This window comes from Capsicum annuum, chromosome 9 (genome assembly GCF_002878395.1).
Source record: "Capsicum annuum cultivar UCD-10X-F1 chromosome 9, UCD10Xv1.1, whole genome shotgun sequence".
In the NCBI taxonomy this organism is placed as follows: Eukaryota; Viridiplantae; Streptophyta; class Magnoliopsida; order Solanales; family Solanaceae; genus Capsicum; species Capsicum annuum.
The window spans coordinates 25,702,234-25,718,918 of record NC_061119.1 but is presented as its reverse complement, the minus strand read 5'-3'; the positions used below and the strand labels follow the sequence as shown (position 1 = coordinate 25,718,918).

The window sequence follows — 16,685 nt, the reverse complement described above, 5'->3', positions numbered from 1 at the left end:
TTAGTGTTGTAGTAAAACTCCAACTCTTTTGAATTCTTCAATTTTCAGAATCTTTCTCCTTCCACACATTGGACTCTTAAGGATATGCTTAGAAGTGAAATTCCTTCTTCACATAGGACTCCTTTTTCAACTCAACTTGTTTTCCCTTATCATCAAGTGTTTGAATCAAATTCAACTTGTTATATTCCCCACATGATGAGTAGCTTGAGTATATCAGAATTAGGCTTGCTTATTCGTTCTTGTCTTTAAGCAATCTTGTCTGCATCTATCAGTGAAACTGGAAATCTGTTTTCCTATGTGTGGACCAACTCAAGTAACATGTTTCATTCATGTGTCAGTTTGTCAATCATCAAAACTACATAGTACCCAACAAAAACTGTTTTTGAAAAATCACCATTAACAAGTAATGGTATGGATGAACTTGTTTTGTAACGACGATGGCATAAACGAGCCAAACTTTTAACGGATGATATAAATGAATCATTTCTGATAGTTCAATGGCATATTTGAGCCTTTTCCCTTTTATTTTTAATATAATAATGGTTGCAGAGTCAATTTACATGTGCCTCAAAACTCGATTATGTCATCGAGTAGTTATTACTTCACACCAACACAAATTTGAGGTAACTATCTGACAACAAAACTTAAACAGACATCTAATATTTTTTAGTAAACGCTAGACTACACCCTTGAATGCAATTCTACTGAATTTTTCTATAGCTTCAAAGCACCATCTTTAGTTTATCCAGGAATTTCAGATGTGATAGACAGAGCAGTACCAGCTATCTTGCAGACTGCAACACATCATACATGATTTACAATGTTTTACGGCAAAATAAATGGTTGAATACATTGACAACCCCTTAAATTTACCGGTAAATTTGATTTAGATACTTGACTATGACATGCTCCAATTGAGCACTTGAACACATGATAAAGTGTTCCTATTAGACAATTTAACTCAAACTTTGAAAAAACTTGTGTGTTACGTACACAGATAACTAAATTACATAAAATAGAACCCCTCTTTTAGTTACACAAATCAATCTCAATTGGAATAGGCATAAGATTTAAGACTAATGTGTATAGTTAAGGGATGTGACATATTTTAAGTGGTTAGCTTATCGACCCATTTAATCGCTTGAGAAAACGCAAACAGAAAATCAAATTTGAGTCAAAGTGTCTAATAGGAGCACTTTATAATGTATTCAAGTGCTCAATTGGAACAAACCCCAATTCGAGCATCTACGTAAAATTTATTGGCAAATTTAAGGACAATGGATGTATTGCAGCCAAAGAAAACATGAAATGCAGTAAGTACATTTCTGTTCACCAAAATCTTATAGACATTTTCCAGAAAATAACCAAAAACTACCAAGGCATGGTGTCAGCCTATTTGAGTGTTGCAAATGCAACAAATATAATTACCAGCCCTTTTAACTTCTACATAAGCTGTACTAAAGCCATGTATGACCATGTATTCTGAGAGGTAGAAATACTGTGTGACTAATTCTGGAGTCTCTATGTCGATTTGACAAAATATCATTTGGACGTGCCAATTCAGGAGTTCCAGTACAATGATTTGCTGCCTGCTGAAGCGACATCAGGACTAGCTATAAGATGAGTGTATCTACGAAGTTGGAGATACACTTTTGCTCTCTAAGAGCCCATGATGGCGCATCAATTTGAGGACATCAGCATCGTCGTGCAAAGTGAAAATAAAACTGCCAAGTATGAACAAGAAAACTCATGTTAAAATGACCTGGTAAAGGAGGAATGTGAAATCCTCCTCTTTTATTTTTTAAGCTACATAGCATGATGCCGTGATCCATTTTACTTAGTTGCAGATGCGCAGGCAATATTTACAGCAACACTTATAACGATATCTGCATATAATCCATCAATACACTACTAAAAGTACGTTGCTCGGACTCTTCAAAAATGTCAGGTGCGTGTTGGATTCTCCAAAAGTAGTGTATTTTTGGAGAATCTGACACGGTTTTGGCATCGAAAGTGAAGAGTTCGCACAACTTAAACGAAAACTTAGGTGCAATATTCCTGTATAGAAATCAAATAAGTTTCATTTCGAATGAATCTGCACTTCTATTCAACAGATAATGCAGAAATATTGAACAGAAAAAAATTATTCTTGACGATGACAACAATATGCAAATCCTAACTATTTATGGACGGGAAACCAAGAATTTCACCCAAGGAAAAAGAATGCAACGGTACTACTTTGGTCCCGTAGTTGTCTCTATTTACTCTTCTCCTTTTCATGTTCTAATAGTTCCTGAACAATGTTTAAATTCTTCAAATAGCCAAGTTTACCTTTATCTTTGGACTCACTTTCATCTAACATCATAAAATATAACTCTTACACAATAGTGAATTCAAAACCAAACGGGATACCTAAATTGGGCGGAGAGGGTACATGGTATTTTACTTAACTAGTCAAGATGCGTGATGCATCCCCTTCATCTTCTCATTATCATCTTTCTCCACATTTGAACTCCGCCTTTACCAGGTTTCGAAATTCCAACTTGCTATTACATTTAACATCAAAGATCATGGACATAATCTTCTATACTACCCCACGTGACATCAGATTTTGGAATCCCATATAGACCTCCATAACCACCAGGAATTGGCTAAGAATTGAAAAGTTCAAATCTAAAACCCAAGGTTGAGATTCACAACCATCCACCCCTCCCACTAGCTCTACCCTAGCAACCTAAAGAAATGGGCTGTATCTTAATTTTATGATGCCAATCTTCTTTTTCCCACTCTAACCCAATTAGAACAACAATGCAAAAAAAATAAGTAGTATGATGAATCTATTTTTGATATAGGTATGATGAATCTATTAAAGGCCGTAAGTCGATGATACATGAATTCTTATTGTATACAGACTTTAGATCAGCGTGCCAAAATGATATCAGTTGGCCCATAAATATGTTCACATACCTTTCAAAGTCAAAGTGGACCAACTGATTATCCTCCGAGATCTCAATATTAAGCTTAGCATGGCGAGCAGTCTACATCAGTATTTGTCGAAGAGGAAACGAGTCAGAAAAGGTATTAATCCATATCATAGAATTCTCAGAAATTCAGGACTAGTTTACAGTCAGTCGCATATATTTTCAATATAGGCAGTAGAAGAGGGACTTACATATTGTATTCATCGACCTATAAAAATCCTACGACAAAGTCCCAAGGGTGTTCTATGAAGATGCATGGAGGCTAAAGGTGTAACCGTGGAATACATTAGGGCGATTAAAGACCTCTATGATAGGGCGATTAAAGACCTCTATGATGGAGCCAAGACTTGGATTAGTACAGTGGGTGGAGAACACTTTCAGTTGTGATGAGGGTGCACCAGGGGTCAACTCTTAGTCCGTTTTCGTTTGCTTTGGTGATGGATGAATTGACGCAGAGTATTCTAGACGAGGTGCCTTGGCATATGTTGTATACTTATGACTAGTACTGATTGCCGAGACCCGTTGCGGAGTTAAAGCAAAGCAGGAGGTTTGAAGGCAGACCCTAGAAGCTAAAAGGTCTAGGATGAACAGGACCAAAACCGAGTATTTGGAGTGCACGTTCAACGACGTAATGAATTTGGTTGACGTAGAATTGAGGCTTTAATACACAAGAGAGAGTTTCAAATATCTAAGGCCTTCAATTCAAGGAAATGGAGAGATCGACGATGATGTCGCACATTGTATTGGTGCAGGGTGGATAAAATGGAGATTCGCTGCCAGAATCTTGTGTAGTAAGAAGATACTATTAAAACTTAAAGGTAAGTTATACATGGTGGTGGATAGATTGACTATGTTGTTGGGGTGAAGTGTTGGCCAGTTAAGAACTCTTATGTCTAGAAGATGAGAGTTGCGAAAATGAGGATGTTGAGGTTTATGAAGATATTCGATACAATGTGGGAGTGGCCCATGTGATGGACAAGATAAGGGAGATAAGGTTGAGCCGTTGAGATAGTTTGGACATATGAAGAGGAGATGCATAGATGCACCGGTGAGGAGGTATGAGTGGTTGGGTGGGGTGGGTTTAAAGAGGCTTAGTGGTAGGCATAAGAAATACTAGGGAGAGGTAACTAGATAGGACATGTCGGCTCGCAAATTAGGGTAGAAGGTTAGAAGGTACTTGAGTGTTGTCTCACTCTCTCGCGAGATAGGCTTGGGGATAGATAGTATTAGCATTATTCTCATAGTTTCTTGGTTCTTAAATTACTACTACTTTATGTTGCTTATTGTGCTTCGGTTATCGCATGATTCTTATAGTATGGTATGTTATGGTTTCTCTATTATTTGCATGTCTTATTTTCTATGCCTTGTTTACCTCTGTATTATCTTTTTTAAACTACCTTGTTATGTGTTACTTGAGCTGAGGGTCCTTTTACATTTCAAACTACCTTGTTATATGTTACTTGAGTCGAGGGTCCTTTTACAAACATCTCTCTATCTCCACGAGGTAGGGGTAAGGTCTGCATACACTCTTTACCCTCCCTAAGCCACATCTGTGGAAATACACTGAGTATGTTGGTGTCCTTGTTGTTATTATGGTAATTATGTTGAACATGGACTCTTCATTTGTTTTGGCATAACCATGTTAAATTAGTATGAGGTGGGTGTAATATTATCGACAGATACTTAAAAAATATACTAAAACTTGCTAACTAAATTGTCTGGCGAAGTCTCCAAAGGACTTGATCAATGATCATACAACACTAATTTTGCAACCAAAAAAAGAAGTTCAATAGATATGACTTAAAATTGCTTACAACCCTAAACTGTTTGTCAAAAAAAAACTTGAACTTTATCATACAATATTAATAACACGACAAGTAAATCAAAATTTGAAAGATATAATTAAGGACCATTTACCTTAATCTTTGCATGATCAAAGAGCCTAATGGCCTACCATGTAAACATTGAAGCAGATGCAGTAATTTCAGAGGGAAAAAGAAAGCCTTATACCTGAACAAGTACAAATGGCAAAGAGACCCCTTGTGAAGAGCCTTTCGTAGATTTACACAATTTTTCATTCCGCAGCTTAAGATTTTGCAGATTTGCAAGCTTCCCCCAATTGTGCAGAAAGTTAAAGATTATTGCAACAACTCAGTTAGGTGCAGCCTTTCTTCAATGTTGATTTGAAGAGCTTATGACATTAGTAAGAAAGGAGTATACAATGAACATACTTGCTCTTCCAAGTCCTGCAGATATGCAGCTTTCTTCCCAATCTTAGCCATTAATTCTGCATGCAGCATCTGCAAAAGGACAGAATTTTTATAATAGCATCTAAAGACAAGGTGAGTCCACAGAGAAATGTGAGAATCTGCACAAATGCAGACCCTCTTCTCAATGAGGCAAAGGAGTTGCCCATTCTTATAAATCTAGGATCTGTTACATATGTACTTTTAGTTTTAGATAACTGTTGTCCAATGCAACTATCTACAGTTGAGGCATCTATCACAACGACTATCTAACCTTTACCAACTAAAAAGCAACCACTTTCAAGCAGCGCAAACACGATATTTCGGAAATATTATTCCCATCAGTTATGACCATAAAACTTACACATACAGGCAAGAGATTATGCAAAAGAATGAGTGACAACAAAATTTTAAATGCTAAGCTACATCCTAACCTTAATTTCCTCCATGTCCCTTGCATCTGAATTAGGAAGGCCCTTCCAATGGATCTCCTTTCTATCTCTTTCTATAACGTCGAGGGCCATAAGGACATTGAGTGAATCATACACTCGTCTACGTACATTCTTCTCATCTGACTGGAAAGGTTATAAAGCATTCTATTCAAATCATAGTGGATGGAAAAAGAAAAGATAGATGTCTTGTAATCTATATTTACCTCACTAATGGGAACTGAGGAATTGCTATCTGTTGCCATAAATTCGGCTATGATCTCGTCTGCAACCTATATATCAAGAATGATAATCTATATGTCATATGCATACACTAGGAAAATCTAGAAAGAAGAACAAGAATCAAGACAACAACAACATACCCAATGAAATCCCACAAGTGGGGTCTGGGGAGAGTAGAGTATCCTCAGATCTTACAGTTACCCCTACCTCGTGGGGGTAAAGAGGCTGTTTCCGGACAAGTGTCACTAATTTACTTTAAGATTTAGTACCACCATTTCTCTACCAAAATGCAATCTTTCATATGGACTTCCTCTTAAGAATGAAGAATAATGCTCAATATTGCAACATTTTACTGAACGAGCAATATATTGAAGTTCAATAATACAAGCAATCAGTGTGTCCTTTATAAGGCTGTAGCCAATATGCGGCAGAATAGAGATACTCGGAGTTAATTATTATTTAATAAGTTAAGAGAGAACTGCTGTGAAGTTTGAGAAAGGTGCTACTTATGATGCATAAGATAGATATCTACTAGTTCTATCTCTGTGAGACTATTTTTCCAGTATATAGGTCATCCAGTCTAGGAGAATATAGGATCAAAATTACCTCACCGTATGTGATTCGCCCCTTATCTTCCACCTTCTTACAAACTGCAAATTGACAAGTTAAAAATGAAAAATTGAAATCATTATCCAGAACAAAAGGAATTACCCAAAAAGGGCATAATGTTAAGCATTCCTTGGAGTATCACCGACCCATTATACTGTATTGTCTTAGACCTCCTTCGACAATTTTTGAGCCTTTCTTCAGCTTTGCCGTGTCACTTTTTTTCAATTTCAGAAGATATATAGGAGTTAGAACCTTTTATAGGACTTCATAACCATACAGAGATATAAAAGAGAGTAAAAAAGCATCAGTTAATTAAATCACCTAGTTTGAGCATGCTGCTTAACATGCAAAAATTTGTCATCACAACCCGTTGTAGCTCGGAATGAACTCTTGCCCTTGGAACATCTCTGATTGAATCCTTCAAAAGTGCTTGCAGAGGTTTTGACATCCATCATTTACAAGCAAATTACCTTGAGACCAAAAAAAAGGAATAAAATGTGGCGCCCCCGAGTTAGTACAACAATTTAGACAAGAGAGGGTTGCACAGATGGTAAGCACTCTCCACCTCTAACTCTAAGCTTGTGGGTTCGAGTCACCAATGGAGCAAAAAAAATGGGGGTTCCCAGGAGGGGTTAAAAAGAAAGTACACCAATTTAATCCACATACTCGGTCATGAGAATACAAAAGATAAACATAATTGACCCCAACTCTTTTGGGTTTGATGCACGGTTGATTGACTGATGCTTTCATCGGTCAACCAGAATAACTCCTTAGTACAATTCAATGCAATTGTAAACAAGAAAATACGAAGCAAGAGCCTCAGTAATGATCATATGATAGTTAAAAGTCATAGCAAACCCAGTAGCAACTTGTACTAAAAGAGCAAGTAAGCATGTAACTCCCCCCCTAAGGCCTGACCAATAAAATATATTGACATGAGGAGGAACGTATATACTACTTATATCATCCGTTATTGCTTGAATCTTGATACATTCTTCGAACCAACCATATACTTTATTGAGATACGCTGAGAACCGTATATGAGACCATGATCTCGTAAACTTTTAGGGATCGTTTGATTCACGGACAGCATTATCCTGGATTATAATCCTGGAACTAATTTATCCCACCTCTTATATGGGACAAAATAACACCAAATTTGAGGTATAAATTTATCCTGGGATTAGTTATACCTTTGTTTGATATAAATTTAATCTCAAACTTAATCTTGAAATATCCCACCTTACCCCATGAACCAAACAACCCCTTAAGTTTTATTAAGAAAATGACAAGTTCAATGTCATCATTTCAATCAAACAGTAAGATTAACAAACTTATGAAACAGTTACTGCATCATAAAATTCTACAGTAATCAACAACTACAGAAATTACTAACAACAAATAATTGAATTCTTTTTTTTTTTTTAATAATTGTGGTGTCTAGACCAGTTTGCATGCACCTCGACTCTGTCCAACAAGGCTAGGATAAATGGGAATAAATCAACAATTGAATTTAATAAGGTTCTCTTTTGTTAACCCTATATGCATTATAAAGCAATTAAAATAATAGTAGTAACAATTTTCACAACTGAATCTCAATCTCAAGAAAAAAAACTAGAATAATTTATCCAATCTTCAAATTAATTACACTACCCAAATTTTAATTTTGGCACAAAACGTTGTTCAGAAAAAAAAAAAAAAAAGGGGGGGGGGGGGGGGGGGGGGGGGGGTTGACGAACCTGAAAGTTTGAGTGTCCACGAAGACAAGGATCAACAAGAAGAGATCTTTGACTATGACGAACCTTAAAGTCAAAGGCGTGTGTTCCCGCTATTCTGTATGCTATATATACTACTCCCTCCGTCCCATTAGATGGAAGTGAATATACTATTTCCGTTTTATAATATTTTTTTATTTGAGTTATTTTAATTTATGTAATTCATATACAGTTTATGTATAGTATTGATACGGTTTATATACGATACTGATACAGTATTTAACTTGGGTAATTAGTCCTTTTAAAAATGTTTTAATTTTTTTTTATATAAATTTTTTAGAAATAATAATTAAATTGTATAAAACAATATAATTGTTAAATAGAATATGTATGTATATAAGATATATGTATAGAAATTGTATAGTTCTATCAAATATGTATATGTATAGAGTATATATGAAAAATATATAGAAAGTGTATGAAAATTCTATAATTGTTGTATAAAACGTGTAAAAAAAATGTACATTTATTGTATAAGTTGTGTATCAAAACTGTATAATTTTCGTATAAAATATTTATATGTATAAGATATATATGGAAACTGTATATAAGGTGTGTAGAAACGGTATAGAACAAGCTAGTAAATTGAAATGGCTAGAAAGTGGAATTTAAATTTCATGGACATTTTCATGGAAATAGTTTAATTTGAAGTGCCGTTTCTATCCTTTCCTCCTAAAATAATTTATAAATATTTGTGTGATTAAATCATTTCAATAAGAATTTTAAATTTAAGTTGTTACTACTTCTTTCGTTCATTTTTATTTGTTTATTTTTCTATTTTGAGATGTTCAATATATAAAATCAATAGATAATTTATCACCAAATATACACAGACTCTTAATTTGACATCATCTTTTACTTTGACACTTAAAGTAGACATTGTTCATTTTAAGCACCTAAACCAACTACAAACTGTGTCATTTGATACCTTTCGCTGACATAGCAAAGTGAGTATTCTACACTCGCGTTTTGACGCATGACAGCCTTATTTTAATCCCTTTTTTAATTAATTTTATCATCTTCCTACCCATTTTCATCTCATTTTTTTTCACTATTTTTTCAAGCTCAAACACTTTTAGTGGTACTTTCAAACGCCCCTCTATCTCTTAGACAATAATTTAGTTTAATATTTTTTTCATATCACTTCTCACAATATTTTATCTAAAAATATGTGTATGAAAAAATAAGAAAACTAATAAAATTAAGTTACTAATTAAAAAATAAGAGTAAAATATCAATGTGATAATTGTTATGAAATATAAAGCAAAGAAGAAGAATAATAGAGAGAAAATAGAGAGTAATTCTTATTTATCTTGAGGGATTCTTGAGGGTTGATTTACAATGAATAAAATCTTTCTATTTATAGGAAAAATTTACTCCTAGTTTCTCATTAAAAGACAGATACTTCAAATCCTGAGAAATATCAACTAGATCTTTATAGATCTTCAAATCCCGATAGATATCAACTAGATCTTGATAAACATTCACTATAATGTAAATACATTTATAACACTTCCCCTTGAATGTCTACTTGATAGATAATGTGCCTCGTTAAAACCTTACTAGAAAAAAAACCAAGGAAAAAATATCTACTAAAGAAAAAAGAGTACACATCTCAAATAATATGTATTTTGGCTGCTTCATTAAAAACCTTACAAGGAAAACTCAGTGGGACAAAATTTTGTAAGGAAAAAAGAGTACAATGCGTATTAACTCCCCCTAACAAAAATATCCTTGAAATTTTGCATCCCGATCTTGTGCACCGTCTTCTTGAAAGTTGCAATTGAAAGAGACTTGGTGAATAAATCAGCCTCATTATCACTTGAACGAATCTGTTGCACGTTAATATCATCATTCTTTTGTAGCTCATGTATGTAGAAAAACTTTAATAAAGTGTGTTTCATTCTATTTTCTTTTATGAATCCTCCATTAAGATGTGTTTTGCAAGCTGCATTATCTCTGTATAAAATTATGGTTATGTTGTCACACTTCAAATCATATTTTTCTCGAATGAGATGTATCATGGACCTCAACCATACACATTCTCGACTTGCTTCATGAATAGATATTATCTCAGCATGGTTCGATGAGGTGGTTTCGATAAACTGCTTTATATATCTCCAAGATATGGCAGTATCCACACATGTAAACACATAACCTGTTTGAGACCAAGTATTATGCGAGTCAGATAAATACTCAGCATCAGCATAACTAACAAGATCGAAACTACAAGCTTTAGAATAAAATAAACCTATGTATTTTATCCCATTTTGATGTCTCCCAGTAGGAGCAGAACTATACCTTACTAACGAATTGAATGAAAAGGCTATATCAGATCTTGTAGTATTTGCAAGATACACTAGTACGGCAGTTATACTAAGATATGGTACTTCATAACCAATTCAATTCGGTATATTTCTCTTATCAGCAAGTAATCTATTGTTTTTAAAACTCTCCAAGAGTTCCAATGATTTTCAAGTTATAAACTAATGCAATATAAGGATTATAAATAAGTTTTCCAGAAACTTTTATATGCTTCAAACATTTTGAATACTTACAAAGTTTCATATAAATTTTGTCAAGTGACAATATTCAGCATTTCACGTGTGACATCGTCTCGTGTTTAGATTGCAAATCAAATAAGTTTTATGCTTACCAATGCATCATTTCATGTCACTTGATAAATGTTTCTACGTCAGCATGCTTAAATAAACGTAGAATTCAGATCCTCGTAGTCTTTTACAATATTGTATCAAAGATATTATCGATAATATATCATTTTACATCGGTTCACAATGTGACATAACCTTTTTAAGATTTCATCACTTTATTATTTTCAGGGACCTGAACCTTTCATAAGGTTTCATGAAGTGTTATGTCATGGGCTCTTCAAGAGTACATTGCCTTCTTATTATGAATATTTGTTTCTTAGCCTTTCCAAGGATTATTTCATTTGGAATCGATTGGTCTACCATTCTTTACACATGTGTAGACTTTGTCCTTTAGGGACACAAAATAGGAGCACTTACGCTTAATATAAGTTACTTTCAGCATTTGACTTGAATTGTCTTTTGAATGAGGATCTGATAATAATTCCTCACATATTTTTTAGCTGCTTATAATCTCCTCCTTATGTTTGGAAAACTAACATACATCATCCATCTTCTTTGAGGAATCCATCTTTGTGCATCATGGTATATTCATTAATCGTATACCGCACATCAAAACTATTAGATGGAATAGTTGGTTCTTGACCTTGAACTAATTGAGAGGGAAAAAATAATCATAATTCATTGGTCTAATGCATACAAGTGCTATTGTATGCAACATATCATATTTCAGACCAACACTTAAAACTTTGTTCTCATTAGCAATGGCTTAGCTATTCATCGAAAGCATTCAATGTCAAACCATCATCATCAAAATGAATTGTCTTGATTTCATAATCTGAAAATTACGTTCTTAACTCACTTTTATTGAGCAAGCAACTTTATGAATATCAAACTACAGGTTGACAATAAGTATACATGTGATCATCTTATTGATGCATCATTTCAACATATCACATGATAAGTGAACGAGCCCCTTTTCACCTTTTATACTTTTCAGATTTTAAGGAATTCAATCTCAAAATTAGTTGGTTCGACCAACTTATCATGAAAACAAGCAACATTAAAAGTAATAAAGAATTTTCTAATTCTTCAATATATGTTCAATACTCAATATGCACATCTTTGAGATGTCGCAATCGTTCATGGAAATTTATGAACTTTTATTTTAGTAAACTCCAAATTTACCATGAATGTACTTTTTGCTTTAGTAAATTTCAGATTTACTATAACATGAATAAAGTTCAGATTTACTACTTCAGAAGTAGATTTCAAAATAACTCTTCTCTGTTATTCTACCTCTTTCGAAGGGGAGTTGTGATATCATCACAATCAAGTGCACGTTTGCATGAATAAGCTTCTCATTCCCCAAGAATGGAATATAATCGTGCCTTAAGCCTATCAAATTATGATAGCTTACAGTCTCTTTTAGGATATTGCTAATTTAAGAGAAATCGAGGCATACATATGATTGTAGAGAAATTTTCTCTAACATATTTTATAATCATAATAAGTGTGTGAAAATATCATCACTTTTGATGATTGTTATCATATTGTCCCTTCACGCTTATATTCGTGCATTCAATCACTTGTCCTTTCACTTGTCTTCTTTCAGACATATTATGCACTGCTCTACATTCACTTCAGAGAATGGAGCGCATGTTCAATGAGACATGTTTCATGACTTTTCATCAAGAACACATTTTTTTGCCTTAGCCATTATATTATCATCAATATAGTGCATTAAATTCAAACTAAATGTCCTACCCATATAAAGGCGTCTTAGGCATAAATTGATGGGACTTAAATCCAACATCTTATCATCATGGTGCTTCAGGATTCTAACCTGATATCTTACCCTTTTACGCGATAGAATTTTAATCCACCATCTTATCTTCAACTAATGACATTATAGGTTTAAATATTATCCTCAAATTACATATATCGAGAATCACTGGGTATAAACTTTAATATTCCTACTACAATCTCGTTAAAAATTATATGATATTCAAAATATACAATACTCGATTTACAATGTACTAACACTTGTCAAATAATATACAATAATATTGGAATATTAAATTTAATATATATATATATATATATATATATATGTACGTCAATGCATACGTCAATGCATCATTAATATATATTGATATTTAAGAATAAACAATCAGTACATAACTATAACATTGTTGTCAATGTAGAAGTTCTATTACTGTAAAGAATTTGATGCTTAACATTATGACATGTATTCGTATACTTAGCAAGAGCATAAGAAAAATCAAACTACACAACAAAAAAGTATTGATCACCTTATTGCATAACCTGTATAATTTTTTTTATTATTTTTTTTAATTTGCACTGCTAGCTTGATGAAAAATCACACTTACCGTTTACCTGTGTTGGCCACATAATAAAGCCATACTCAGAGCTTCGAGCTTCGTGCTGATTATGTGTTATGAAATATAAAGTAGAGAAGAATAAAGAGTAATTCTTAGTTCTCTTTAAATTCTTGAGGGTTGATTTACAATGAATAAAACCCCTCTATTTATATGAAAAATTTACTCCTAGTTTCTCACTAAAAGACAGATACTTCAAATCCTGAGACATATCAACTAGATCTTGATAGATCTATATCAACTAGATTTTGATAGACATTCACTATAATATAAATACATTTATAACAATAATTAATTTTTTAAAAATATTATTAAAATACAATTGATGGGTAAAGATTCACTTCCAAGCACCCATCCGTAAAGTATTTATATTTTCTTCCAAGCAACTTCTAACGGTATTTATATTTTCTTCCGTTAATTAATTTTCTAATTGAACAATAACCTCCTCCTTTTTCATATTTTTTTAAGTTGTATGTCTGAAATTGTGAAGATATTAATGCGGATCTATCATCCTTAGAGAATAAGGATGACATTCTTAGAGAATAAGGATGACGTTGTGAGGGAACACTAGCAGATTTATTAGTCTTGAAAAATTCAACCTCTATTAATGGAGGTTAAGTTCAGAGAAGGTTGGGCAGGGAAGAAGTTGTGGGTTTTTTTTTTTGTAATTATTTGATAAAAAATCACGTGTTATTAATTCATTGAATACTTTGCCATGTAGAGCCATACTATGAAGATTTGGGAGAGGGTGGTTGAGTGAAAATTGAGGAAGCTCGCGTTTATTTTGGAGAATCAGTTTGGTTTTATGACTGGTCGTTCGATGATGGAGGCAATCCACCTGGTAAAGAGATTGGTGGAGCAGTATAGGGAAAGAAAAAAGGATTTGCACATGGTGTTCATTGACTTGGAGAAGGCGTATGACAAAGTCCCTAGGGAGGTTCTTTGGAGATGCTTAAAGGCAAGAGGGGTCCCGGTGGTGTACATTAGAGCTATTAAGGACATGTACGATGGAGGGGAGACTCGAGTGCGAACTGCGGTGGGGGGTGGGGGTGGGGGGTAGGGGGACTCAGAGCATTTTTCAATCGAGATAGGATTGCATCAGGGTTCGACTCTTAGTCCTTTTCTGTTTTCGTTGGTGTTGGACGTGTTGACGTGAAGTATTCAAGGGGAGGTACCTTAGTGTATATTGTTTGTGGACGATGTAGTATTGATTGATGAGATGCGGAGGGGGGGAGGGGGGGCTGAATGAAAAATTGGAGGTTGAGGCAAACCCTTGAATCTAAAGGGTTCAGGTTGAGTAGGTCCAAGATAGAATATATGGAATGCAAGTTTAGTGACTTGAGGCAAGAGGAAGATGTGGTGGTGAGGTTGGATTCCCAGGATGTTTGTAAGAGGGATAGTTTTAAGTATCTTGGGTCTTTGATTCAGGGGAATGGTGAGATAGATAAGGATGTCTCTAAGTGTTGTGTGATAAGAAGGTCCCAGTTAAGCTTAAAGGCAAATTCTACAGAGTGGCGGTCCGGCCAGCTATGCTCTATGGAGCAGAGTGTTGGCCAGTCAAGAACTCCCACATTTAAAGAATGAAGGTGGCGAAAATAAGAATGTTGCGCTGGATGTATGGACTTACTAGAGGGGATAGATTTAGGAATGAGACAGTCTAGGATAAGGTGGGAGTGGCTTCGGTGGAGGACAAGATGCAGAAAGGAAGACTGAGATGGTTTGGGCATGTGATGAGGAGGGGCACGGATGCCCTAGTTCGGAGGTGTGAGAGGCTAGCGTTGGATGGCTTTGGGAGGAGAGGTACGCCAAATAAGTACTGGAGGGAAGTGATTAGACATGATATAGAGCGGCTTCAGCTTACTGAGAACATGACCCTAGATAGGAAGGTGTGGAGGTCGCGGATAAAGGTAGAAGGATAGGTTGTGTGCGTGGGCTGTAGCTAGTAGTTAAAAGAGCCCTGGTATAGCCAGGTTACTAATCCTAGGACTATGTCCTTAGGTAAGAGCTCCTAGTCAGGAGGGTTTGGGTGTGGAGGGTGTCTCTGGCCTGTGAGTGTCTGTTACTACTAGGTGGGTGTCGTTTTTCGAATGCCCTATTTCTTATCTCTTATTGCACATTGCACTTGGTTACCTTATCTCATACTACTTTGATTTATATTTATGTCTTAATCCTTTTTATGTGATGTCATCCATCTTGCTTCATGTTTCATTACGCTTTTGTTTATTATTCCTTATCTTGAGCTGGGGTCTATCGAAAATAGCCTTTCTACTTCTTTGTAGGTAGCGGTGTGGACTGCGTACACTTTACCCTCCCCAAACCCCACTTTGTGAGAATACACTGAATTTGTTGTTGTTGTTGTTGTTAAACACCTTGCCATGTGTTTTGGTCCCTTTTTTTAAAATGTGGGTGCATATGATGATGTGGTGATTTAAAATGAGTTACCACAAATCAGTTGGTCATTTAATCCATATTGAAAGCGAGTGCAATCCACACTCAGAGTTGGTGTCGAAAGGTGTCAAAATGACACAGTTTGTAATTGGTTTAGGTGCTTAAAATGAACAATGTCCACTTTAGGTGTCAAAGTGAAAGTTTGTGCTAAATTGAGAAGTCTGGCGATGCATTTGACCATAATTTATCTAGTTTTACCCATTTTACTCTTGGTATTAAATACAATATATCACTTATTGCATTTTTCAAAGAAAAAAATTTAATTATATTCAAAGCGCGAGATACAGTAAAATCACCCTTTTATATATTTTCTCTTAAGATATGTATCAAATCAAAAGTGTATTTATGGACGAAGAAAATACCAATTATAATAAGGCAATATTCTTTTTAACAAATTAAAAAGAAAAAAAAATGTCTCATAAAATAAAACCGAGGAAGTACTTCATTCTCTAGGCATTCCTACGATTTTGGCCTTCGGTCTTCATCTTCTCCAATTATTAATTAGGGATGAATTTGAAAATTCATTCCTTCCTGTTTAGTGTTTCTAGTGCTCCCTCCGTTTCTTTTTGCTTCATCTTATACTTTATAAAAAAATCACTTTATTTGTTCAATCTAGTAAATTAAAAGAATTTTTTTTATTTACTTTCATACTGTCTTTATTATTAAGTAATTATATGACATAATAAAAAGTCAAATTTCAAATTTTATTGAATTATTAATTAAATTAATTTAGTAAAATAAACCTGTTAAAGCTTCTTAAGGATGTATCAGCTCAATTAGAACCAAGTATGAAACAAAGAGACTATTTAGAAAAAAGATTATTAATAATAAAATTCACATTTTACTCGAGAGGATTTTTAGCACCACACATGTCAATAGCTAAACGACTCTACAAGGTAGTGATTAGATTTGTTTACATTCTAACATTCTCAAATTCCACTAGT

At 34.3% G+C, this 16,685-nt stretch overlaps 1 protein-coding gene across 2 annotated transcripts; it reads right to left on the bottom strand.

Moving 5' to 3' along the window:
* Nucleotides 1-1,202: 1,202 nt before the first annotated feature.
* Nucleotides 1,203-8,386, bottom strand: LOC107843008 (transcription factor-like protein DPA). 2 transcript variants are annotated; one of them, XM_047396173.1, is made up of 10 exons: nt 8,247-8,386; nt 6,829-6,977; nt 6,654-6,721; nt 6,505-6,548; nt 5,883-5,948; nt 5,662-5,802; nt 5,213-5,281; nt 4,992-5,090; nt 2,968-3,038; nt 1,203-1,724 (listed from the first exon to the last, which is right to left on the bottom strand). In XM_047396173.1, the coding sequence occupies exons 2-10, from the start codon at nt 6,960-6,962 to the stop codon at nt 1,631-1,633; spliced, it is 786 nt and encodes a 261-aa protein (XP_047252129.1). In that variant the 5' UTR covers nt 6,963-6,977; nt 8,247-8,386; the 3' UTR covers nt 1,203-1,630. The 2 variants fall into 2 exon arrangements, with proteins under 2 accessions (XP_047252129.1, XP_047252130.1); XM_047396174.1 differs by lacking the exon at nt 2,968-3,038.
* Between the last annotated feature and the right edge of the window lie 8,299 nt (nt 8,387-16,685).

What these genes read in the sequence shown, in the direction of transcription:
- LOC107843008 (XM_047396173.1), bottom strand. Translation starts at nt 6,962, where the DNA reads ATGATGGATGTCAAAACCTCTGCAAGCACTTTTGAAGGATTCAATCAG. An exon ending in AAGCAGCATGCTCAAACTAG is followed by an intron (nt 6,722 to 6,828) that starts GTGATTTAATTA and finishes ATTGAAAAAAAG; the next exon opens with TGACACGGCAAAGCTGAAGA. An exon ending in GTCCACTTTGACTTTGAAAG is followed by an intron (nt 1,725 to 2,967) that starts GTATGTGAACAT and finishes CATACTTGGCAG; the next exon opens with TTTTATTTTCACTTTGCACG.